Below are 26,109 nucleotides of genomic sequence, written 5' to 3' on the forward strand. Positions count from 1 at the left end.
TAGTAGCATGGTTTGTCCCAATAATGATTATAATACTGTGTTCCAACTGGAGCCTTCCATTGCACACCTATGATTCTCACTGAGGTTCCCAGGCCATCTTTTTAGAACCTCGACTCTGTGTGTCTCTGGAGTGAGGCAGGGAAGATGCTAAGGGGAGTTCTGGGTCCTGTTCTCTCAGCATCCTGACTTATACTCCTCTGTCTCAAAGGACAAATTAACGTTTGGGAAACCACTTGGGATGCAGTCAGTATCCTGAACCACTTAACAGTTACTAGGTGAGGGTTGGTAAAGCTTCCATTTGATCTATGGGAGCATAAATGTCCAAATTTTTCATCAATGCCAAGTAGAAAAACAAAGGGCTCGTCCCTGAGCCCTATGATAAGGCTTGGGAACTGACCACTTTCCCTTCTCTGTGTGACAAATACTTCATGTATATCAACTAAAAAGCAGAAAGGGTGATTTTGGCTCACAGTTTCAGAGTATCAGTCTGCAATCAGTTGTTACTTAATGATGGTGACAGAGAAATATGATAGCCAGGAAGGTGTGAAAGAGAGACAGAGGCCCAAGCCCTAGCAGCTCTTTCAAGGACATAACCCTAATGGCATAACTTTCTTCCACAGCCCTAATTCTTAATGTCTCTACTGCCTCTCATGCTTGTAGCCTAAGATCCAAACCATGTTATCCTCCATGTTTTCAATAAAAGAAAAAATATATACTCTCTCCAGCCTCGTTGTTCTACAATGATTTTGGCCCAATCACCATGACACAGCCCTTCCCTTCAAGGGTAGATCTAAGGGCCAAAAAACCAGGATGGATGGATGCTTTGTCCTCTCTCTGAACTTCCTTCTCCCAAAGAATGCCTAATGGGGGAGGGGGCTTTCTGCTGTGGCTTTTTGTGCTCATGCCCTTCTGTTGCTTTGGGTCAGAGATAGCACAAACTGTGTCAACAGATAGGGCACACTCTGGACTGTGTGAGCTCCAAGGCGCTGATGGGTGCACCCCATCATCTCACCTTTCTGGACAGATGTGTAACAGTGTTTATGTGAAAAGCAAAGGGAAGCATCAGGCTATGGTAACTGAGATACCCAACATGTAGGTTGTTCTATGCATTTCCTGTTTGCTGTTGTCTAAATCTTCAAGAAGACAAACACACAGAGGAAAGCATCTGGAACCAGCAACCACATCTTCCTACCCTGTGATTCAACTAGATGTGGACTACAGGATCTCTCTTGGGAAAGTATATTCCCAGTTTCACCCTAAATAGAAAAATCCCATTATCATCCAGCACTGTATCTTAAGGCCTCAAGGCTACCTTGTCACATTTCACCCTGGTGCGGGAATCTAATTCTTTCCTCATAAAATCAAAAAGAAAAAGGTGGGTAGTAGCTGTGTTTTCAAATATAGTTCAGGGTCAACTTAAAACCATTGCCCTCAGAGGATGGTTTAGCAAAAACATGAAAAGCTAACGCAGCAAATGATTCTTCAGTGGGATGCTATTTTTATCCCATCTGTCAGAGATCACAGCGTGGGTGGCATTTCAAGGAGAATGTTTTAAGTCAGAAAGACCTAGATTTATTTCCAGGTGGATTCTTCCAATTTACTAGCATCGAGTTATCTTCTAAGTTTTGCTTTCATGCGAAGAGAATAGAGGTAGTGATTACAATGTGTATCTCCAAGTCTGTAGAGCAGCAAGGTTTCAAAGGACAAAGGAAGGGAAATGATGGGCAGCGTCCCTGTATTGCTAAGTAAATACCACTGAAAACTGCCTGCTTATTGTTATTGTTATTAGACAGACCTAGGACGGGATACGGTTAGGCAATGCTCTAGTACCAACTGCATTTGTGTCTCATTCTCCTCCTTACTGTATGAATTCAGCCAAGTAATGCAGCTTCTCTGTGCCTCCATTTCCTCTCTGTAAACTCTCAGCATCTACCTGGCATCCTTCTATGGATTAAATGACTTGCTACAAGTTTCCACAGTGACATTTATTTCAGATCCACATTGTCAACACGGTGTATGTTAGCCCCACAAATGTGGCAGGTACCATTGTTGTATGAGGTCGCTTGTTCATTCCTGGCCGCTTAAACCTAAAATAACCATACAGAAACTATATTGTTTACAATGCTGCTTGGCCTATTATCTTATGCATCTTTTAAGTTCACTCTTAAATCTTAAATTAACCCATTTCTAGTATTTTATATTTTACCACGATGCTCATGACCTAGCTATCAGCAAGGTTCCGGCTGGCAGCTTGTGTTTTATCTCCTCTGGAGGTTCCACGGCATTTCCAGTTTTTGTTTTTTTAAAAAAATGCTAAGTGGGCATGGCTAGGGCCAACAGGGCCCTGCCTGCTTGCTCTGCCCAGTCCAGCATGGTGAAGGCAAGTTCACTGCCTCTGCAAGCTGCGTACACTGCCCCAGTTTCAAGTATGCAGCAGGTCTATGTTGAGCCATTAAGCAGTTTGTAACATGCTGCTCACAGACCCCATTTAAATGCTCAGCCTCCTGAAAGAGCCAGAGTTCATGCTGGCTGCATGGACCTCTCTTAAGAGAGCTATGGCATGCTACCAGCTGAAAAAAAATATGGCTAAACTTTGTTTTTTTGTGTCTAGAGTTCCTTTCCAAGCCCTTTCAGGTTTTTTTTAAATATTTATTATTTATTTATTATGTATACAATATTTTGTCTGTGTGTATGCCTGCAGGCCAGAAGAGGGCACCAGACCTCATTACAGAGGTTGTGAGCCACCATGTGGTTGCTGGGAATTGAACTCAGGACCTTTGGAAGAGCAGGCAATGCTCTTAACCACTGAGCCATCTCTCCATCCTGCCCTTTCAGGTTTTATGTAGATTTTAGCTAGCACACATTGGAGTGCCAATTTGTTTTAAGAGGCTGCTTGTTCGTTCCCAGCTGCTTAGACCCCAAATAATTATACAGAAACTATATTATTTACAACACTGCTTGGCCTATTAGTTTATGCATATTTCAAGCTCACTCTTATATCTTAAATTAACCCATTTCTACTATTTTATAGTTTACCATGAAGCTGTGGCTTACCCGCAAGGTTCTGCCAGCACCTGTCTCAGGTGGGACTACACAGCGTCTCCCTGACTCTGCCTTTTTTATCCCAGCATTCAGACTAGTTTTCCCTGCCTTGCTCGGTTCTACCCTGCTATAGGCTCAAAGCAGTTTTCTTTATCCATTAACCAATAAAAGCAACACGTATACAAAAGGACTTCCCATATCAATACCACCAAAGCCTGAATTTTTCAAATTTCACTTTATTTTAATTCATTTAAGTCTAACATAGCCACCTGGGCTAGTGACTATGACCTTGGTCAGCACAGACTTTTACATGACTTGGCCTGTGTGTTAGCAGAGAGTAGTACCAGCTCTGGAGCTGGTGAACAATTTACAAACAAGCAACTGCTTATTTCCAGCAGTGACCATGGGGTGAGGAGGAGGGAGGAAATTCAATTTCCAATGGTACGTGGAAATGATTGAAAGCACTTCAAATAAAGACTGTTAGGTGAATCTAATAAATTGTGTGAATCAAACTGTCAACTTAAGTCATTTTCACTCTCAAAATTTTCTTTTATTTCAATCTCCTCTGTGTGTGTGTGTGTGTGTGAGAGAGAGAGAGAGAGAGAGAGTGAGGGGGGGGGGAGAAGAGGAGAAATAATGACTTTCCCTTTTGTCAAAGAATCTGAGTAGCTACTCATTATCATGTACATGTATAAAGGGCAGAACTCAGTGCTTTAGTATTGATGAGTACAATCACCTTGGGAAAATGTTATGTTATAGCTTTATTTTTTTAAATGGATAGTTTGAATAAAATAGTTATATTAGTTATTTTTCTGTTGTTGTGATAAAATACCATAACCAAGATAATCTACAGATTGACAAGTTTCTTTGAGTTTACTTGTCCAGAGGAATAAGAGTCCATCATGAAAGTGAAACAAGGCAACAGTCAGACATGGCAGTGGGAACAGGAAGCTGAGAGATCATGTGCACAGCCACAAGAAGGAAGAAGGGGGAAAACTGGAAATGGTTGAGGCTGTGAGACCCCAAAGCCCAACCCTAATGATGTACTTTGTCCATCAAACTGCACCTCCTGAATATCCCCAACATCACTGCAAACTGGAGGCTGAGTATCCCAATGTCTGGGCCTTTGGGAAATATATATTAGAGTACTACTCAGCAGGAAAAAAATGACATCTTGAATTTTGCATGCAAATGGATGGAAATAGAAAACACTATCCTGAGTGAGGTAACTCAGACCCAAAAAGATGAACATGGGATGTACTCACTCATAATTGGTTTCTAGCCATAAATTAAGAACATTGAGCCTATAATTTGTGATCCTAAAGAAGCTAAATAAGAAGGTGAACCCAAAGAAAAACATATAGTCATCCTCCTGGATATGGGAAGTAGACAAGATTGCCGGGCAAAAATTGGGAACTTGGGGGTGGAGTGGGGGTAAGGGGAAATGGGGAGAGAAAATATTTCTCATTTAAACTGCAAGGCAGTGAAAACACCAGAGTCATGAGATGTGTGTAAAAACATGAGGCATCTCCAAGGACAGCATGTCCTGGGCTCTTTTTCTCTGGTCTCTGTCTTAAGCATGTCTCTCTAAACTCAATACTATGAATGCTCTTTCTTCACCTAAGATCCCATAGATTTTCCTAAGGCCTGCTTTTATTTGAGGCTTTATGAAAACAAAGAAAGAAAGGAACAAACGAATGAATGGAGGGAGGGAGAGGAAGGAGGAGAAGAAAAAAGAGAGGAAGGAAGGAAGGAAGGAAGGAAGGAAGGAAGGAAGGAAGAAGGAAGGCAAAAGGACAGACAGACAACAATATTGGCATTGAAATGTTTTCACAGCATAAAAAAAGTAAACTGTTTAGAACACAGGAAGAATGAAACACAAACTCTTCCCCCCACCCCCACCACACGTAGTCATTGCTTTCTGCTCCACAGATACTATAACATCTCTTAAGTCAGTAAATACCAAGAAAATGTTCTATTCTCTTCTTAGAAAATGGAAAGAAAAATAGCCTCTCAAAATTTCCAAACAGGACTGTTGAATATTGGATAGTTAAGTATTGTGTTTAGTTTGGTTTGAGTTTGTATTATTCAACATCCTCTCAAGAGTCAGGGACAGGAAGCTGAAATTCTGGAGGGAAGAGACAAACATAAGAGAATAGATACCAAGCTGTTGTTAATTACAAAAGAAATACACAACAGCCTGCGCAGAGCCCTCCTTCATCAACCACCTCTCTCCAGCCTCCTCCTAGTGACAGTATTGATATACTCAGTGCAGACACTAATTACAGAGATAATACTTGGAAACAAACTTATTGAGTGTGACACATGAAATTAGCCAAGAAGAATCTGTATTGTGATCATATTCATATTTGATGCCCATCTACAAAGGAAAAACACCAGGCAGCCTTTCAAATACATATTGGGCATACCTAATCCAAAACTCCAAAAGTCAAAAATGTTTAAGCTCCAGCTCACCATGCAAAATGTTCCAGAGTTGGAATATTTCACATTTTGGGTATTTTTTAAAATTAGGAACACTCAACTAGTAAAGTGTATATAGAAATAAACTAAAAATGTCCATGCCTCTGAAATCTAATATTCTGGTCCTCAAGATTTCAGAAAAATATTCCCTGTCATAGTCCGCAGTGACCTGGGAGGGTATGCTTTTCCACAACACAAAAATCATCCTGGGAATTAGCCCAATAGCATAGAAAGGGTGATTAATCTGCGGTTCATAGGCCCTAGAAAATAATAGATAACCTTCCTGGTTCAGAGTGAATTCATGTGATACAAATGCATTCATGTAGTACTGGATATATCTGTGTGGAGAAAGTGTTAACAGCAACTGGCATTTTTGTTTCTTTTTAAATATTAACCATTATGATTAATTAAACTTGTTCTCACAATGTCACAGAGGTATATAACAAGTTCTGAGCGCTCTCGCACCAACTCTCTCCTTCTCTCTTTACTCCTGTCAATCCTCCTCCTCCCTGACAGTCCCTTCCCCACATTCATGGCTTTTTACTTTCTTTTGTGGCTCATTGTTTTGAAGCAGATTCCTCTGTGTGACCATAGATTTGGAACTATGTATTGGAGCCTGTTGGGCTCGCCTTTGGGTACACCCTAGTAGACAATGGCTGCTTCTCCCCTCAAATCCATCAGTTGACAATAGTTTAACAAGGATGAATAGTGCTACATAAATCCCTCCTAGATCTATGATTGACTGTTGATGGACCCAATTGGTATCAGTCTGGAAATTTTAAGTTTATTTCTTAAGAGGCTTCTGTTCATCCTTGTGATGACCATGACAGATGTACCAACACACTTCCCACAGAAAGAATTAGAGTCATGACAGCAAACATTCTTGCTGAAGGTGTCTATGTAGCCTTATGTAATTTAGATAAAACTTCTATTTTTATAATTCCACTGTGTTTTGAAGTTATTTTAATGAGAAACACTAGAATATTAAACTGAGGATGCCATATAAGACACTCAAATTGGACCACGCCAAAACACCTGGGAAGAAAGTGACAGGTTAAGTCTTTCATCGATTTAGTAGCAATGACTTTCAAGGCCGGGGCGGGGAGGGGAACAGACTTTGCTTCCCAAGGGATAACTGGCAATTTCTAGATATCTGTAGTTGTCATGATTTGTGGGGTGCTGTTGGCCATTGGCATCTAGTGGGCAGAAGTCAGAGATGCTGTTAAATACCTCCATGATGTAAGACAATTTTCACAACTGAGATGCATCTAGTTCAAAATCTCACTGGTGCTGAGGTTGGGAAACCCTGGTCTTGGGCTGACTATTGACTTTGCTACAGCCTTCAGACCAGGCTAATCCAATCCATTCACACTGTACCACTCCAGAAGCTACAAAAGTAACTTCTGGCTCATGGGCCCATTCTTTCATCAGTTAGCCTATCTCCTTCTCATTGAGCCTTATCATTTTCAGTTTTGTCAGTTTGGCTTCAAATTCAGTTCTCTCTACACTCTTCTTTTTTGCCACTTTTTTTTATTATTGACTTTTATTGAGCTCTACATTTTTCTCTGCTCCCCTCCTTGCCTCTCCCTTCCCATTCAACCCTCCCCCAAAGTCCCCATGTTCCCAATTTACTCAGGAGATCTTGCCTTTTTCTACTTCCCATGTAGATTAGATCTACGTAAGTCTCTCTTAGTGTCCTCATTGTTGCCTAAGTTCTCTGGGATTGTGGTTTGTAGACTGGTTTTCTTTGTTTTATGTTTAAAAACCACCTCTATCTTGAATTTTGCAGGAAAAAGGATGGAGCTAGAAAACATTATTCTGAGTTAGGTAACCCAGACACAGAAAGACGGTTATCACATGTACTCAATCTACACCCTTCTTAAAAGTTCCCTTACTCCTAGAGAGCCCGTGAACATGAGAACAAAATAGCTTAGCTTTGTTGTTTGGTTACCACTGGGTTACAGTAATTCCAACATCTCTGGCCATTGCGTCCTTAGTTCTAAGTTGACTCTTTCTCATAATAAGACTTGAATTTGAATCCTATCCTGGTCAGTAGCTTCAAATTTTTGTGTAAATTTATCTCATAGAAAATAAAACACCAACACAAATGACCCTGCCTCAGAAAATCTTGTCCCCCTTAAGGGATGACTATGATGTGAACATCTAGTTCCTGTGTGCCTTGGAGCTAAAAGTGATGTAGCCCTTGTGTGAGAATTCTCATGAACAATGCTTCTCAGTGGAGTTTAGTAATGTGCCAGAGTGTTCAAAACAAACAAATTACTCTACCATTTGGAATTCTAGCTTTATGATCTGGAGTGGGCTGAGACTTCTGTAGTTGTAAGTCCCCACTGCTTAAAGTAACAACCTCTTTCCAGCACACAGGCCTTATCTTTAAATAAGCCTACTGATGTCTCCGTCGATATTAGCCTGCCCTACACAGAGTGCCCCTAAATCTATCTCTCCACCTAGGAAGTGGGGGCATGAAATGAACATGAAGAATTGGTTGAAAGTTTTATTTTTATGATAGAATTTTTTTAATCCCATGAACATAAATTTAGTCACACACAAAAAAAGCAAAACCATAAGATTTTATTCTTAGCTATAAAGTCAGTAAGCAAGGGTCCTCTTCTCCAGGCAATGTTCTTCCTCTTAATCTCCATTCATATGAAAGTCTCATATCTGTGTGTGTCTTCATATATTATGCACTGGCTAAAGACACAATGTAGTAATGTCAGGCTGATACATACAAAACTCAATGAACCAGTAAGTGCCACTTTGAAACAATTCTTACTAAAAATTGTAGAGCACAGGATAGGTACTGGAGTCAAAAGCAGCACTGATGTTTTAAGAAGCTTGAGCTAGAATCTCAGGGCAGCTTGAAAGCTGATTTTTTTTGTGCATCATCTTCTTCCATTCCTTTCTTACTAAGTAAAATCATCATCATCAAAATCATTTTGTTCTCAAGTGACTTTGATTTTATACAGATCCATTTAGCAATCCAATCTCTAAACAGACAATGAAATTCCACTGCTGCTTGATCATTTTCCAATACATTGATTCTATATTGAGAAAGCCTTCCCAGCTTGTGGCACTTACTAAATATAACAGAAAGGATAATAATATCAATTATATATATAATAGACTTTATATAGATAAAGAAGTATATTATATATTATAAATATAAAGAAGTCTATTATATACTTATATATATAAAGAATATTATATACAATAGACTTTACATATATATATATATGACTTATATTTGTATACATACAAATATAAGGGGATGGAAAAATGTAAGAGGTGGATGAAGAAGGGCTATGAAATCCTGACTTCTTGGCACACATATATTGTATGTATACAAATATAAGTCTTCTTTTAGAGACAACAAAACTGAATCTACTCACAGTTTTCAAAAATAGAATAAATGTCCAATAGCCACATAAAAAATTAATAGATTTAACAATCAAGGAAATTAAAATCAAAACTATATTGATTGTAAGTATTTAGAAGAGAGTTTAGTACCATTCCACTTGAGCATAACAACAGTATTAAGGCCACTCATAGGGGCCTAAGATACCTCCTCAGCCATGTGTGTTTTGATTGGGTTTATAGAACCAGGTATGAGTCCCCTTTTGTGGAGGGGTTGGCCCTCAGATCCTGGCAGAGGGTAGTTAATTACACAACAGCTGGGCACCACCATTGCACCACCAACTGTAGATCACAGGGCTTGCCTCTAAGTAAGACCTTGATGCCTTTTCTACCCCCAGTTCCCCATATAGCAGAAATTTTATCTCAGCTTTAACCAGAGAATCCTTTTATTTATTTATTTATTTATTTATTTATTTATTTATTTTGGTTAACAGTAGTGATCACAAAGATGCAGGGGTGTTCACGGTGCCGAGAATAAGTTACAGCTAGGTATTCATCTACAAATATATGTTGTAAATATATCGATCTTACAAAGCTCAGGTATGAATAAAGAAGGTATGAAATGAAGAAGGGCTATGAAATCCTGACCTCTTGGCATACATAGCTTAGCCAATACAGTCGCGACTTTATAGCATTCATGGAGCTATCAACAATCAGTCATGGGTCAGAGAGGTGCACTCTGTACTCTACTTCTTCTCAACTATTGGCAGTGGATTCTACGGGAGGGAGTGTCATTATCTTCAGTGTGTACCCAAGTGATTGTCATTACCAGGCTCCGTGGTTAGTGTCTGAAGAGGTGAGAGAGAGAGAGAGAGAGAGAGAGAGAGAGAGAGAGACCACCGCAAAAAGTTATGAATGTGGGAAGGGGACTTACAGGGAAGAGGGCTCATAGTAAAAGTAAAAGAAAAACTAAATGGGGATTTACAGTAAACAGAGTACATGTTATACACATATAAAACTGTCAAGGAACAAACTCAATAGCTATTTTAATTTTTAAACTACATTAAGAATCCATCTTACCCTAGTTAGAGTAGCTATCATCAAAGAAACCATGTTGAGAATACAGAGGAAAAGGAACCCTTATACACCATCAACAGATGCAGCCACTACCCAAATCAATACAGAGGCTAAAGAGATGCCATAACCAGAGGAACGTTGTAGAATCAGCAGTTGGGATACCCATCTACAGATGAGCAGATAAAGAAGATAAGGTGTATGTACATAGCCAGACAGTTCTGTTCTATCAGAAAGAGGATGGCATTTGTGGGGAAACGGATGGAGATGGGAATCCATATGTTAGTCCAGACTCAGAAAGGCATATACTGCATATGTTCATTCATATGAAGAGTCTAGATTTGTTTAAGTGTGAAATTGAAAAAAGACTACTTGGCAAGAAGAAGAAGACCAGCAGGCATGGGAGAGGAGGCAAAAGAGGTAATGGAAGGTGTGAACAAAGGACATTATATGTATAACAAAGGACATTATATGTATATACAAATATGGCAAAGCCTGTTATTTTAAATAATTAATAAAGCTTGTAAAATGCAAATAAATAAATAAATTTGAATGTTTGAGTGAATCATCCAAGACCACAACCTGAGTAAATATCACCACTAACATCAGGCCCTGGTTGTCACAGAAGATACTCTGCCAAATTCACACAGTTTGGAGGATTGTTCTGGGTCAACTTTGCACAAATAGTCTCACATTCTCTGGATTTCTCCCCTCCTGGACTCAGATGTAGATGCAGATGAAGTCCCCTGTACCTACTTTAGCACAGATGTTTCTCTCCTTCGAGCTAGACAAGGACTCTCTTGAGGGGTCTTTCTAACACATCTACAAGAAAGCATAAGTCTTTGCAGTGTTTCCTGTCTCTTGACCTCAAGAATCCCTCATGACCTGCCCAGAAAATTTGAGTTCTTTCCAGTAGCAGGGTTCACTTGAAACTGCCCTCGTTTTGGAAATCTGTTGCTCCTGCCTCCTGCTGACAGAGAGCCGCCAAAGGCCCCAGCTATTAACCTCAGCTCTAATGAGAGGGAGTTTCATAATGAGGAAAGGAGTGTGATTGTAATTAGTAAGGTCCCATCTTTTCCTCAATAGGTATTGCCCAGTCAAAGCAATAGTCTCTTCTCTCTCTGGTGAGTTGCTGAGGAGTAAGCACACTGCAAAACTTCAGGAGAGAGAGAGAGAGGAAAGATGCCTAAGGAGATGGCAGAAATGCTGTACTGTTGCTGACAAGCTGTATTGTCCTCTAATTTGTTTCACAGGTCCGAGGCGCAGTTATGGTTGGCTCTGATATGGTTGTGACTGTTGAGTTCACTAATCCTTTAAAAGAAACACTGAAAAATGTCTGGATTCACTTGGATGGTCCTGGAGTGACGCTGCCCAAGAGAAAGATGTTCCAGTAAGTACCAGGACAAGGAGGAAAGCAGTGGAAAGCTATTTACCTGTCTGTCTGTCTATCCATCTATCTATCTATCTATCTATCTATCTATCTATCTATATGTCTGTCTATCTGTCTATCTATCTAATTGCTCTGTCTCTTATATCTAATCCCAGTGAAAACACCTGACAAGTTACTCCTTCTTATGGACTATTTCTGTGGGGTATGGTGGAAGCAGGATTATACACTTCCATTAAATCCTTTATACCACCTTGCTGAGGTAGATGCAGGAATATGGAACTTTAGTGGTAGACTAATTTGCTCCCATGATATATAACAAAAAATTGAGAATAGAGTCAAAATTCTGTTCTAAAGTGGCTCACCCCAGAATAAGTTCAGATTATCTTGCCACACTACCTCTTCAGGAATCAATCGGTGTTATTGAATATCTTCAGTGTGTCAGATATGATGATGAAAGATGTCCCTTTTTATAGGTCTTGTTTTTCAGCTCCATCCTCCAGATTTTGCCAACAGTCACTCCCTAGAACTGTTGGCCTCCATTATTGCTCTTTTAGTTCAACCTGAAGAGTTCTAGACTTGGTTCCATCTTTGAGACAAAGGCTAGTTCAGCCTATGTAGTAATGGGAATAGAATTCTGTCTCCTCTATGCCCAGCACCACCAGGCTGCACCCAGCAGTTCTCTCTGCCACCTTTATTAACAGGTCGATGCTCACATGGCAGTTCATGCCAGGACCAGGTAACTCGAACTGCACACCCTTTCTATGTTGCCATCTTACCAGTGATCCTAATTTCTTGACTGGCACAACATAAATCTTATTTTTCTTCATCTGGTGCCTTGAAGATGTTTACAGAGAGCTTTCTCTTATTCCTTGAGTCTTCCCTACAGGGACCAAATACCTATCCTTATTGCATCTTTCCCACCTCTAATGTGATGCCAGCTCCCTCCCTCTCTTAAACTCCAATTTGTCAGTGTTCCTCTTAAAGTGTGACATCCAGAATAGATCCCAATCTTTGAGGTTTATTACTTTCATTTCTACCACAAATAAGTCCCTGTCAACATCAATCAATCTAGCACATTTCTTGGGGATGACCTTCTAAGGCACAGAAAAGGAGGTAGTCTCTGGAGACTGCCTTATGACCCTATATGCTGGGAATTTTCCCAATGCCCTTGGTAGAGGTCATCCCTCTCTGTAAGTTGTAGTACAAACACCAGGCCTCACTCAGTTTTACTGAAGCACCTTTATAGCTCTTAAATGCTCCCCACATTTCTTCTCAGCTACAGGGCTTACAATTTCTGCATCCCATCATCTCAGAGTAACCCTATTGTGAAGACAATATACAATAGTGAAAATTATCTGAGTGCTTTTAAAAAAAATGCAAACACAAACCATAACAACCTCCCTGCGCTAATAAGAAAGTTGCGAGGAAAAAAGAATCAAATTAGAAATCAAGGCCAGCTAGAGGAAGAGGTCAATAGCAATAGCCCTGCTTCCATCCGAAATGAGAGTCTCCCTACCCATTCTCACACCTTCCAATTCTAATTAGATGCAGGAATTGCTCAGGCAAAGTGAAACACATTCTCTTTGCTGAACGGCCGTCTGCTGTATCCAATTTTTCCTTCTTAGTAACACAAGCTTTCTCTGGGGTGCCAGAAAGTCCTGCTATACCTGCACTTTGACTGTCCTGGGAATTCCACCTTGACGAAGGCAAACACATGTGCTATGATTTGTATAAGTGACTCCTAATGTTCCACATAAAAAAGTCTTAGAGGTGGGAGATAGATAGATAGATAGATAGATAGGTAGACAGATAGATAGAATACTGTTATGATACACGTTCCCACCATGAACATGTCACTTTCACTTGAGACTCAAAGTCTTGGAGCTACACAGCATAGGATTTGAACCTTCTGAGCTACAAGCAGAAGGTTTTGAACTTGATGAACAGCTTATGTCAGGTACTTCATCATAGTGTTTGGAATCTAATACAGCATGCATAGGGATGCTGTGTCCCATAAATATTGAATCTACATAGTACCTACCATACAGGAGACATAGAGGTCAAAACTCACAAAGTCTAGGAATTTTTTGTTAATGTCTGGTAGTTGGATAAATCAAGGAAAGCAAGCATGAAGCCAGTCCTCATAAGAAAGACATCCTCCCTATACCTTGGCTCAAAGTATGCTGAAACACATACAATTAATGCCTAAGTATGTGACAGATGGGCCCAGGGATAGGCACTAGGACTTCTGTGTTCATCAGCTGAGGATGCTACCACAGACATCTAGTGATTGGGAAGTTATACAACAGACCTTTATTACTCAGACTTCTGAAGCCAGGGTAGTCCAAGGTCAAGAGCCAGCTAATTGGGTGCTGATTCACGACTCTTCTTAATTGACACATAGTCATTTTCTCACCAGGTTTTCTCATGGTAGAGTGAGAAGGTAGGTAGGCACTCTGTACCTCTCTTCCAAATGTTCAAATATTATCCCAAAGGCCCTATTATCACAACCTTTTCCAAATAATTTACAAAAGCTATAATGGTATTTTGAAAAAAACAAAATATTCAATCCATAGTCATCCTCAATCTCTTATGGAAACTCAGACCTAGAGTATTAATCTCTCCAAGCAAGGGAAGCTGTCTTCTTCAGAGTCAGAAATGGGGTCATGAAGGGGGTGGAAGTATGGCAGCAAAATAATTTGTTCTCAGGACTTAACGTGAAAACTTTTGCTGTTTCCTTCTGCCTTAGGCACACACATTTTCAACTATGACCAGAGACATCCAGCACCACAGGGCCAGATAACTAGAAGCATCCTATTGTGCTTGATGATACTCCTAGATCTAACCCAGGAGTACCATATTCACATAACTGCTTGAACACCCAGTACGATTTCATAAGCCCTTTCCAAGGTATAGGGCTCTGGGATCTTCGATCTTAAATAGTCACCTTCATCCATTCCCCCAGAGAGTCATATCTAGTGCAGAGAAGTTTTCACGCCTGAAGTAGGGGACCTAGAGCAGGAACTAGTAAGCAGGGAGTCAGAACCAGGAAAACAGAAAGCAGTGCTGTGCCACCGTCTCCACTTAGAGCACACATTATTGTGGCATGGTTTATCTTCCAGCACCTGGCTCTCAGCCCAGCAGCCTCTCGCCTGCCTCAGCTGCTCAGAGGTCTGCTTCCAGTGACCCTTAGTTTTTACCTTTCTGTATTTGATACTTCCAGAATGTTAGGTACTATGTCTTCTAGATTCATTTTTGTCTTTAAATGCATGACCAAGTTCAATGAATTAATTCAAGAGAAAAAAAAAATCCCCAACTTGGTGATATGACTTTATCCTTAAGTTCTCAGAAGCTAAAAGCTAGACGGGGGAGGAACCACAGGTGCTTGCATCTCATTGTGATGATAACCGCGTTTGCCTGTGTGAGTTTAGGATGATGAATGGCCAGGACGTCCTGATGGCTCAGCACATCCTGCAGCATCGTTCTTCACACCATTTGTACCCAGGAAGTAGGTTTGCTCCGACATTATTCCACTGACTGAAACGAACAACCATTTTTCTTCTTTCTGCTCGACATTCATCTACGAGCAGAATGCCCACAACTGAATTTTCATATTGAGTATCTTCATCTGTACACCTATTATACAGATGGTTTGGGGTAATAAGAGCAAAAGAAGAAGCCAGGCTGAAGATTTTGTTTCTGTGGGAGGGAATTTCCTGCTTGCACCAGTCCAGGGTAGAGCCTGAAGCAGGGTAACTTTTTTACAAGGCAAGAGATTGACTGATGATATGGGAAACCCCTGGGGAGAGGATGAGTGGATCCAGGAAGCCACGCCAGAACTGTTTTGAAAGAAACATCATAAAACCACATTCATATTGAATTATCCACTGTACATTACGGACCAAGCCCCGTGTGTCTACGTGCAGGAACTGCCCAAGACAAACAGGGCTGCAGGAGAGCAAGCAGCAACCGCAAAGATGGAGGTGATATTAATAATAATAACAGTGGTACACTTCTTGCCATAATTTTCAGGGCAGAACAACTGTTAGCTTCCTGTACCTGCTTCTCGCCCTATTCAATACATAACACTCAGCACCTTTTGTAAGGGAGCAAAAGTGACGTCAGTGCTTTTCAAACTGTGTATCATGAAGTCAGTTTGAAAACAATACTTAGATGGAGATTAAACATTTCACATAATTGGGCACTGATGTGAACAGTGAGTGAAATTCTTGACTGCCTCAGCCAGTCTGAGATGAGACCCTGGGATTGTGACACCATTTCAATACCTAGGGCAAAAATCAAATTATGCAAGAACATTTTTTCTCTAGCCGGGCATAGTGGTGAATGCCTAAAATTCCAGCACTCAGAAGGCAGAGGCAGATGGATCTCTGTGAGTTTGACGCCAGCTTAGTTTACAGAGCTAGTTCCAAGGCAACCAAGGCCAAAACCTAAAAGTGTGAGAGAGAAGAACACCTCTCTCACTGAATAGGTGGGTAGGATTACAGCTCAGAACCGTGCCCTGCTAATTCCCTTTCCCAATCATCACCCCCATCCCTACATTTCCTTAATCTGGATAAGAGCCCTTTAAGAAGTGAGGCACCCTGCTCTTTCCTATAGTCAGGTATGCATTCATCTGTGCACAGTAATGCTCATAAGGTGCTGACTCAAGCGGCCCTTCAGGCTCACACAGCTGGGGAAGAGAGCTTGGCACAGAATTCAGCCAACTCACTAAGGTCATCAAAACTGCTGTGGTCCCAGTTAGCAGACTTACTCATCTATAGTGACTGATCCACCAGCCACGTGGTGTTGTCGCCTTCACTTCCTGTTTAGCCCTAAGTCAGATGAAGGCCCAAGGAATGTCCTTGCCTCCGTGTCACCATACCATGGACCATCTGGTAGAAATTCCATCACACTGTGAATTTATCTGGTAAAGATTAGAACCACTCTTTGGTCATAACCAAGTAAAAGATCTGATGCAGCTCAAATGTCCCCTGATGTTTGCTGAGTCTTACACGCTATGCCCAGGGATGCTTGCTAAGTAAGATGTAAGCTCTTTGCTAGATTATTTCATGTAAATCTCACAACAGTTCTGTGGAGATAAGTACTATGTGAGTCCCACTTCACAGACAAGACAGAATTTGAACAGTTCCCCAAGGTACAACACAATCAAACGCAAGAGACAGGACCTAAGAGTCCCAACCCCAAGGCTCAAGGAGCTTGTGATCACGAAGCAGTTTTGTATCATCTAAACACTAGGCTCTGAGGATTGCTTAGACAATACGATCTGAGTTTTTAACTGGTTAAATTAATTTCAATTTTCTCGTCTTTCTGAAACTCCAACTGATAGGCAGTCATAACCATGAAATAAACCCGCCACACAATAATGTTTATTTGGGAACCCTGCTATGAACAAAATGGTTTTCCTTCATATTCTTAGATAATCAAAACTTCCATTTTTCATAATATCTAAGCACCTAAAATGACTAAAACTTTACAGCACCTTTGGGGCTCCAAACCCACAGGACAACACTGGCACACCGGTGATCCATTTGGAACAAGTCTGCCCTGGGCAGCCTGCGCTGTGCCACTTACAGGTGAAAGCGAGCAATTCTTCTGCGCTGGTGTTCTGACAGTTACCGATTGTGCTTCCAGATATTCGGGTTTCTGTGAAATTCAGCCTAACCCACAAGTGAGAATCTAGAAGGAATCTACCACTGTCTCCAACTCCTGTTCTCTTTTGTTTTTTCTTCTCTCTTTTTTTTTTTTTTTTTTTTTTTTGGTTGGATTTTTGAGACAGGGTTTCTCCATAGCTTTTGGTTCCTGTCCTGGAAGTAGCTCTTGTAGACCAGGCTGGCCTCGAACTCACAGAGACTCGCCTGCCTCTGCCTCCCAAGTGCTGGGATTAAAGGCCTGCTCCACTATGCCCGGCTTCCTATTCTTCTCTTATCAAGGGCATTAGGTTCTGTGATCCTGGTGATTCTTCAGGTCCTTTAGGGCCTGCTTTCTCACCTATAGAATAGGATATTGGATTAAGTCATTTCTGACATGCTGTTCCTCCATAAGCTGATGAATAGAATAAACCTGTGTGTGTGTGTGTGTGCGTGCGTGCATGCATGCATGCATTTACATATGCATGTTCCCAAATGTGTGTTTACATGCATTTGACTATGAAGACCTGAGGCTGACATCAAGCATCTGCCTCAGTGACTCTCCATCTTCTATACTGAAGCAAGGTCTCTCACTGAACCCAGAGCTCACTCTTCTGGCTAGTCAGGGCAGCCAGCCTATTCTAGAGGCTCTGTCTCAGTCTCCTGTGTGCTGGTATTGACACACTCACAGTTGTTAGCTATTGAGTTAGTCTGTTTGTCTGTCTTTTGTTTGTTTATTCTGAAATAGGTTCTGGAGATCCAATCCTGGTCTTTGAGATTTCAGGGCAGCCACTTTACCATCAGCTTGGCCATCAGCCAAGCCCTCTGTTGTCCAGGCTCCTTCCCACTCTCCCTGAAAAAGACTGTCCCGGTTTCCAGGCAACCCAATATTTGTCATTCCCAAAGGTCAGAAAGCCCAAGTCAGGAATCCTCCTTGCATAACTCTTGCAGGAAGCTTTTCATACTGAACCAATCGAAGTCAAATACCTTCTTAGAGAAATAAAACCTGAGAAAAAGCAAGCATAATAGTCATAAATGGCATCTACTATAGACTGTAATATGAAGTGCAGTGTTCAGTTATAGACCAGGGAATGGAAGGTATAACTTGCTCAGACCTTGTTTCTGCCCATTTGCTAATTATACAGTCTTGAAAAAGTGGCCTCCCTGGTTTAGCTGTTAAGTAGCTACCTAAATTGCATACATATGAACTTGCATATATTATCTCCTTCCAGGTTTATATGGAAGGATGGGTGAGAAGCATCCTAGAGAAGCTTAAGCATCTCCCAGTCCTCACTAACATCAGTCATCCCCACGGATGGGTTGGTCCATGAGACGTGGGAAAGTCTCTGAGCATGAACTGTGAGGAGAGATTAGGGATTTGGCATAAAGAAAACAACAGAAAGACACATTGGTAGAGGGAACCCAAGTTGCTGATTAAATTACAATTAAATTACAAATATAGATTACAGAGAATGATGATACTCGATTTTAGGTGATGCTCAGATATTGTGCCAGGGAGCAAGGTTTATTCTATGAACATTAGTGAGAGCTAATGAAAGTGTCAGATCCGCAGCAAGGGCTACTGAGGTTCAAGCAGGACTTTAATCTTAGGAGGGGACCAGCAGAGCAAAGTTGAGATAAGGCAGATCATTCCCACGGACGAGGACAAGAGTTCATAGTTAGGAATGCTTAGCCAAGCTCTCTCATCCTCTGGGGGAGCAGCAAGTGCACCCAGGTAGAAGAAGCTATGCTTGGTAGGACTCTTGGTGGCCAGTTTTGCACAGCCTTATGAAGGGACCTCAGCTGACCCATGACTTGCTGAATCAGCCAACTAGATTGAAGGTCCTAGTAGGTGGTCCCTTGGCTATCATCAGCTGAGAGAGAGTAGTGACAAGTATCTCAGACCTGGGTTCTGGAGCTGAGTCACCAAACTTTCCTGTGCTTTTCCTATTTCCAGTGAAATCCGACCCAACACCACTGTGCAGTGGGAAGAAGTCTGCCGGCCTTGGGTCTCGGGCCCTCGGAAGCTGATTGCCAGCATGACCAGTGATTCCCTGAGACACGTGTATGGAGAGCTGGATCTGCAGATTCAAAGACGCCCTGCAGTGTAAATGCCCAGGAGGTCCAGATGGGCCTAGGCTCATGATCTATTGCAGCCTTGGTTATGGAAATCCTAATGCAAAAAAAAAAAAAATGTAACTAGCTCTTGCTTTACTTGGGATGTGAAGACAGACAGATCCCAGCTTGGGGAGGCTATGTATTTCATAGACATGCTTTTTTAAACCCAGCTCATTGGATGAGGGAGTTAGTTTTGAATTGCTCCACCCTCCAAAGGATCTGAGCATTAGCTTTAATTAAGCTATCATTAAGCCTTCATAGCTCATAAGAGTAAAAGTCATCATTTATCACTGCAAATGGCTGCAGCTCCACATATCAGAGGGTTTCCCTTGAGCTGGGGGGGGGGGGTGTGCCCAATACCTGGCCTCAATTAAGACTTCAGATTCCCCACTCAGTCTTTTGGGGGTAACATACTCCCCCAAAGGAGTACCTGATTGGATCCTTACAATTCTATTTCCCCTATTTTAGAATCAGGTTGTACCCTCTGTGTTAAAATATTTTTTCCACAAATTAAGCACGGCATCATTTTTCTTCCTGGCAAAGCCAGAGAAAGGTCTTTCATCTTGCACCTGCAGCCAAGGAACTGCCTGCCAAATTTCACAGATTACCTTGTGAGGAGATGTGGCCCCACATTAACAAATTGCATTTGTGGAGAACTTAATCACCTTCGAGGAGATAAGGAAGCAGGTGCGGTGCTTGGATCTATTAAATAATGTAGTTTATGGTGCATTTTATGGGTGTCACACTGTGGCCTGATCAGCAAGAATGAATAACCCTTACTTTAACCCTTTCTGGGGTAGAGAGCTAGAAAGTAAGGACATGAATTTGAGATTAGAGAAATGAAGAATTGGTGTCCTTACTTAGTGATTATACTTCACCCATCTCTCTGAGATCAAGTGCTTCACACAATGACAGAGGCCTAGGGTATTTTGAGTGGGGTTGTTTTAAGACAAAAAGAAGCTTTGAGACACTAGGAGATTTTGTGGTTAGACTGCATGGAAGATCAAACAGATTCTCATTCCCCCATACCTTCATATTTACTATACAAAGACCTTTCCTGAATTCTTGGGTATGTAGAGGTAGCATAGACTCGGCCTTGCCATTTATCAATGTTACTGCTGACCCAAGGGCAGAGGACACCAAAATCCCTTGCCTTACGTGCCAAAGTTCCATGAGACTAGATTACCGGCGTCTATTTGTAAGGCAGATTTAAAGTTAGAATTTGCCATTGAAATGCCCTGGGTGTGATTTTGGTCGGCTGATTATGATTCTTAGCCAAAAAGAAAAAAGAATACGCGGTAGGAAATAAGTAAGGGAAGGAAGTATAGCAGAATACTCTAGTCTGTAGCTATGCTCTGATTTACTTCAAAGCCTATGAGATGTTCCTGAGCACTAACCCCTGAGGGTCATAGATAAGCATAACTCCATGAAGTCATCTCCAACATTAGCGTCTAATTCCAAATGAAATGCATTTTGCTATGCTTTAAACCAGCTTCACTTGGTATGTTGTTATTAACAAGAGTGTAACAGATGCCTATAATAAAGTTGATCTGATTACATGTGCACAGAAGTAAATGGTGTTAATTTTCAACACTACATATGGTAAAGCTCAACTGCCTGGAAACCTCTTCTCCCCTGCAGTGTACACCCCACCCTGACTAGGACATGCATTTGCCCTGTAGGGAAAATGACTAATAGTTATTGATGTTGTCATTAGCATTCCTCGCCTTCTCTTTGCATTTGGTTAACCATTTTCACTGAAGAAGGAAGTTTGCATGCTTGGCTTAAAACTCAGCTTCTAGAAATTGAAATTCCTCCATAGATATCTGCTTATCTACAATTTCAAAACATCACAATGAGTGGGCAGACAGGCAGCACGGACACCTGTCAAGATAAGCACCTATCATTGTGTTAGAACAGGAATGGGAAACAGATAAGACAGCATGTTAAGGAGCACTGATGGGCACAGCAAACCTCTCCAAACAATTGCAGACAGGGCCTTAGGATCCTTCTCCAGCCCCAGCTCCATCTGATTCAGAGCTGGCACTCAAGGTGAAACCTATTCATCATACCCATCTTAGAACCAGTCCATGCTCACTGACAGCTTGGATTCCATAATGCACAATATAATGTTACTGTGGTGTGTGGATGTTGTCTCTCAAAGGTCAATGTAGTCAAGACTCAGTCCTCTGCATGACCTATTAGGAGATGATAGACTCTTTCAGAGATGAGGTCCAATGGTGTGTCTTCCTGTCATCAGAGGAAATGCCTCTTCTTCTTCAATCTTTGACTTTCTGGTTACAAGGCGAGTTGTTTTGCTGTTGCCGTCTTACCCAGCCATTATTCACTCAACAGAGACTCAAAATCAATGGGGCCAATCAACCATGGCTGGCACCTCTGAACTGAGAGTCAAAGGGAACTGATCTCAGGTATTTGTTGTAATACTTCTAAGCAGGATAACAGAAATGCTGTCTCTCACCGCCGGATTTTAGCAATGATAACAAGCAATATGTCTCGGCAGACATCAGAGAGTGTCAGTTCTAGCTCCTGCTTGTATTCAGCTGTGATGATTCTAAGCAAATCCTTCTGTGAGTTCAGAGCTTCGAGGCAGAATAAGGGTAACAATGGTTAAACGTGCACATGATTCTTCTCAAGGACATGTCAGTATTAATAACATAGAAAACAGATAGAAGATCAGTAGATAGACTGATTATACAGATAAGGACAGATTTCATGGTTTTTTCCATATGCTTATGCCTCGTCAATCTTGCAAAGAAGGCAAATATAACTATTTCCAGCCTATTAGTGAAGGATCCAGGAAGCTGTGAGTCATGGCAAGTTCATCTTGGATGATACTATGCAGTGAAAACAAGCTCTGGTTTCAGAACAAACATCTGTAGCACAATCTTCAGTCTTGTCGGGCTCAGAGTTTTAATGGGGTAGAACTAAGTCCAAAGATGTGTATAGTGGCAGACCTCGTTCACATCGACTGAAACAATGTGGTACTGAAGGTTATGCCACAGTGGAGTTGAGGGACAGAGAAAGAGCACACTAGTGACCTAGCAGATAAAATGAGAGGGGCAATGTAGGAGAGGGGAGTGTTACAAACTAGCGAAAGCGTGACACACAAGATCTTAGCAGGTAAACCTGGGACCACCAGATAAACATGATGGACAAAAACCACTTGCTGGTAGCCCAGGATCTTGCTGACAGAGCCATGGTCCCTCTGTCTTCCAGAAAGTCCTCCCACTTAGACGTGCTGAGGCACACCTCTCCTCCTCCCCCCATTTCCCAGCTCTTTCACATGAACGTTCCCTTCACATGGGTCTACCTTTCTAAATTTTTTTTTAAAAAAAAAGCTTAATATTGAATCTGCAAGAATTCACTTTATCAAATTGGGTTCTGAAAAAAAAGTATTGATTCTTTGGGAATTTCACATCATGCACCCCAATTCCAACCATCTCCCAGCCCCTCTGCATCTGTCCCTCACCCTTGTAGTGTCCCCTACAAATGAAAACTAACAAAGAAATAATAAAAATAAGATAAAAATTAAAAAGAAATAAATACATAAATTTACAAATAAGAATATCAATTTTGATTAAAAACAAACAAAACAAAACGAAAGGAAAAAAACAAAAGCCAAACATTTTGCTTCTCCATCTTTGCCTCTCCACCACCTCTTCAATCTTCTTAGCAGCCCTGGGAGCTGCAGTGTCTTGTGGAGTAGACCATTTTGTCCAAACAGCTCCACTTGCAAACGTTCACTGTATGATGTGTTGTTGGTCAGGTTCAAGGCCCCTGGTTGCCAGCGTGCCATCAACACTGAACCCCCATGGAAACTCCCTTGACATTCTGCTGTTGCAGTCATGGTTCAATAGAACCTGTTCCTTTATGTGCTCTAGCAGGTCATAAATGGGGTAGGTGCTGCACTGTGCCAGCACAAAGACCTGGATGTGTACCTGAGTGGCTGCTGAGTCAGTCTGGGCTGCTGGGACTGCTCTCTTCAGGTGAGGGACAGGGCCAGCTTTCCCATACCCATGGTAATGAGTGAGGCCATCTTTCCCATGTGTGAAGGACCCAAGTCTTCTATTAGGCAAGGCCAGCTTCCCTGTGCTAGGGCCATTGGGGTCGTTATCCCAGGACTGGCAAGAGGTGTGGTTAGCTCTCTGGTGAGAGGCAGTTCTTCCTTGGAGGGTTTCTCTGTAGCTTTGGGGCCTGTTCTTAAACTATCTCTTGTAGACCAGGTTGACCTCAAACTCACAGAGATTCACCTGCCTCTGCCTCCCAAGTGCTGGGATTATAGGTATGTGCCACCACCTCCCTGCATACCATTTTATTTCAAAGCACCACATTCCACTCCTATTTTCCCCATATCTTAATATCTCCTTAAACATGAAACTTAGCTCTATTCTACTTCCTTTTCTTAATCTGTTCATTTTGTATTTTTATTTGCTTAGGTTGCTCCTTTTCATAATAGATCGCCATCAAAGTTAACACTAATAACCACACAGAACAGAGTATACTAGGCTATTGTGAGATTTCCTCTGCCAATGGAATTAATCCACAACCCTTCACTTTAGCCTCAGGCAGACTTTTTGGACAAGGACAAAAAGCAGACACTTTCTTCACCAAAATACCCTAAGATCAGTCTCTATGCCACATATTAATATTCTTCTCCTCTGAAATCTCTAGAGCCAGCATCCCACAGTTCCAACTGCCCTTTGTGCCACTGTCACCCATGCTTCTACTAGTATGTCCAACAGTTAAAGCATTTCTCTGTTCTCCTAACCCAAGCTCCCAAAGTCCACATTAATCAAAAAGAAAAAAAAATGCCTTGGCCTATCACAGCAATACCCCAATCCCTGATCCCAACTTTTGCCTTAGTTAGGGTTTCTTTTGCTGTGAAGAGACACCACGACCGCTGCAGTTCTTATAAAGGAAAAAAACATTCAATTGGGGTGGCTTGCATTTTCAGAGGTTTAGTCCATTATCATCATGATGGGACATGGCAGCATGAAGACAGACATGGTTCTGGCTACATCTTGATCCTATAAGCACCTGGAAATAGTCTGAGATATTGGGTGTGGCTTGAGCATATATGAGACCACAAAGCCCACCATCAAAGGACACACTTCCTCCAAGAAGACCAAAACGACTCCAGTAAAGCCACACCTCCTAAAATTGCCACTCCCTTTGGGGGCCATTTTTTTTTTCAAACCACCACATACAGGAAGCAATTTACCAATTGAGCTACCTCTCTAGCCTCTGGCAGCTCTATTTTCTTAATGATGTGTTATATCCACTTATCTTTTACTGTTTCTGGTTCTAGTCCCCTATGTCTATAATATCCATGTTTAAAATCTGAGCATCTATATCATATAGACTTTCAGAAATCAAAGATGCCAAAAAAGGGGACATAGAGGCTGAACTACCCAGGGTGATGGACTGGTACTGATAAACGTGTTTGCTGTCTGTTAATTCTATTCCAGAGGCAAAGCTGAGCTCAAGCATATTGTACTTTCATCTTGACTATAGCAGTGAATTCAAAAATTATGACTCCAATAAAGAAACCTGCCTTTTATGTTGGTCATTGCAAAGAATGCTGGGTATTTTCAGGACTACCCCAATTAGCTTTATAGAGTGCACAATGCTAAAAGCTCATATAGATCGACCAAATATTCATATGACACAAAGTTGACTAATAGGTATAATACAATAAAACCTCCCTCTACAATGAAACACAACAGCTTCCGTGATGGCTCTGCTGCCAATGTTAGCCAGGAAATGCAGGCTGTGCACTGGGAAATGTGAGCTTTAAAAGAAAGCACAAGCTAGATACTCAAAGAATAATAGAAAGGTATTACACTTCAACTGTTTTTTCTTTTATCCTGATTATCTCCTAGAGGCTAATTTAAAGCCAACCTGGTAGCTATGAGTTCTAAGATCTTAATGTTTTATTCTGTCAGTGCTGGTTACACATAAAGTGAGAGCTCATAACAGAGCACTGACAATACCTTGAAATTTGAAAATTAACACTTAATATAATTAGGTGTCCAGAAGACTCTTTTATTCTTTTTACATTAGCAACATTGTTATCTGGAATGCACACTATTAAGATACTGTGACATACTCAGTCCTGTGCTACACCAAGAAGAAGCCAAGGATCCTGCTGAAATAGTGAGATAAAAGATAGGCGCCAGGCTTTGCGGGTATAAATTGGACCAACCCCTTCGGAAACCTTTTTTGCCATCATATACTAATTCTCAAAGCACAATGAACCAGTGACTCCTCTCCTACGTATATATATTCTAAGTGTGTGCTATAATGGAGTGGATAAGTAACCTATGGCATATTTGTACAATTAAGTTTTACATACTGCAGTAATAAATATATCATAATATAAACATATCCATTTAAAATATTCTAAAAAGAACTTTCACCTAGACTGCAAAACAAGGAGTCAGGTGCTGAAACTGAGGATACTATAACACAAATCTGTTCACTCAGAGGTCAAAAACAGGCAAAAAGGCAATCAGTCAGGCTTAGAAGCCAGGCTAGGGATTGACCTTGGCAGAGGGCTAGTGACTAAATTGGGACATGAGAGACTACGAGAGATTCTGGCAATATTCCACTTCTGGCTTGAACTATTGTAAAACTTACATTGTTATTGCTTTGTTATTTATTACTATTGAGGTAAACTATCCCCAAAACTTCATTGTCCAAAATATCATTCATTTCTCATAGTCTTTGTAGGTCTGGGGTCTAATGGTCTTAGCAGTATTTGTTAGAGCAAGGCTCCTTCAAGCTGCCATTAAGATAGCCCAGGCTTTGGGATTCATCTGTGAGCTTGACTGGGAGATGTTTTACCTTCATTCTTTTCCATACCATCCTCACAGAACTGGAGGGTTGGTCCTCAGCTCCTTACCATCTGTTGGCTGGATGCGTCTCCCAGTCCCTTGCCATGTAGGTGGCATCAGACTCACA

The 26,109-nt window shown here is 41.3% G+C and overlaps 1 protein-coding gene across 1 annotated transcript in view; it reads left to right on the forward strand.

Annotated features, from left to right (window-relative positions):
• F13a1 (coagulation factor XIII A chain) overlaps nucleotides 1-20,674 on the forward strand; it is a 155,984-nt gene extending 135,310 nt beyond the window's left edge. The window contains exons 14-15 of the mRNA XM_041632770.1: nucleotides 11,223-11,359; nucleotides 18,965-20,674. Coding sequence (XP_041488704.1) covers nucleotides 11,223-11,359; nucleotides 18,965-19,118 — 291 coding nt within the window. The 3' untranslated portion in view covers nucleotides 19,119-20,674. The remainder of the gene's footprint in view (nucleotides 1-11,222; nucleotides 11,360-18,964) is intronic.
• Nucleotides 20,675-26,109: the final 5,435 nt, after the last annotated feature.

Source organism: Microtus oregoni, unplaced genomic scaffold (genome assembly GCF_018167655.1).
Source record: "Microtus oregoni isolate MIOR12 unplaced genomic scaffold, Mior012 000042F_ref0000377, whole genome shotgun sequence".
Classification (NCBI taxonomy): Eukaryota; Metazoa; Chordata; class Mammalia; order Rodentia; family Cricetidae; genus Microtus; species Microtus oregoni.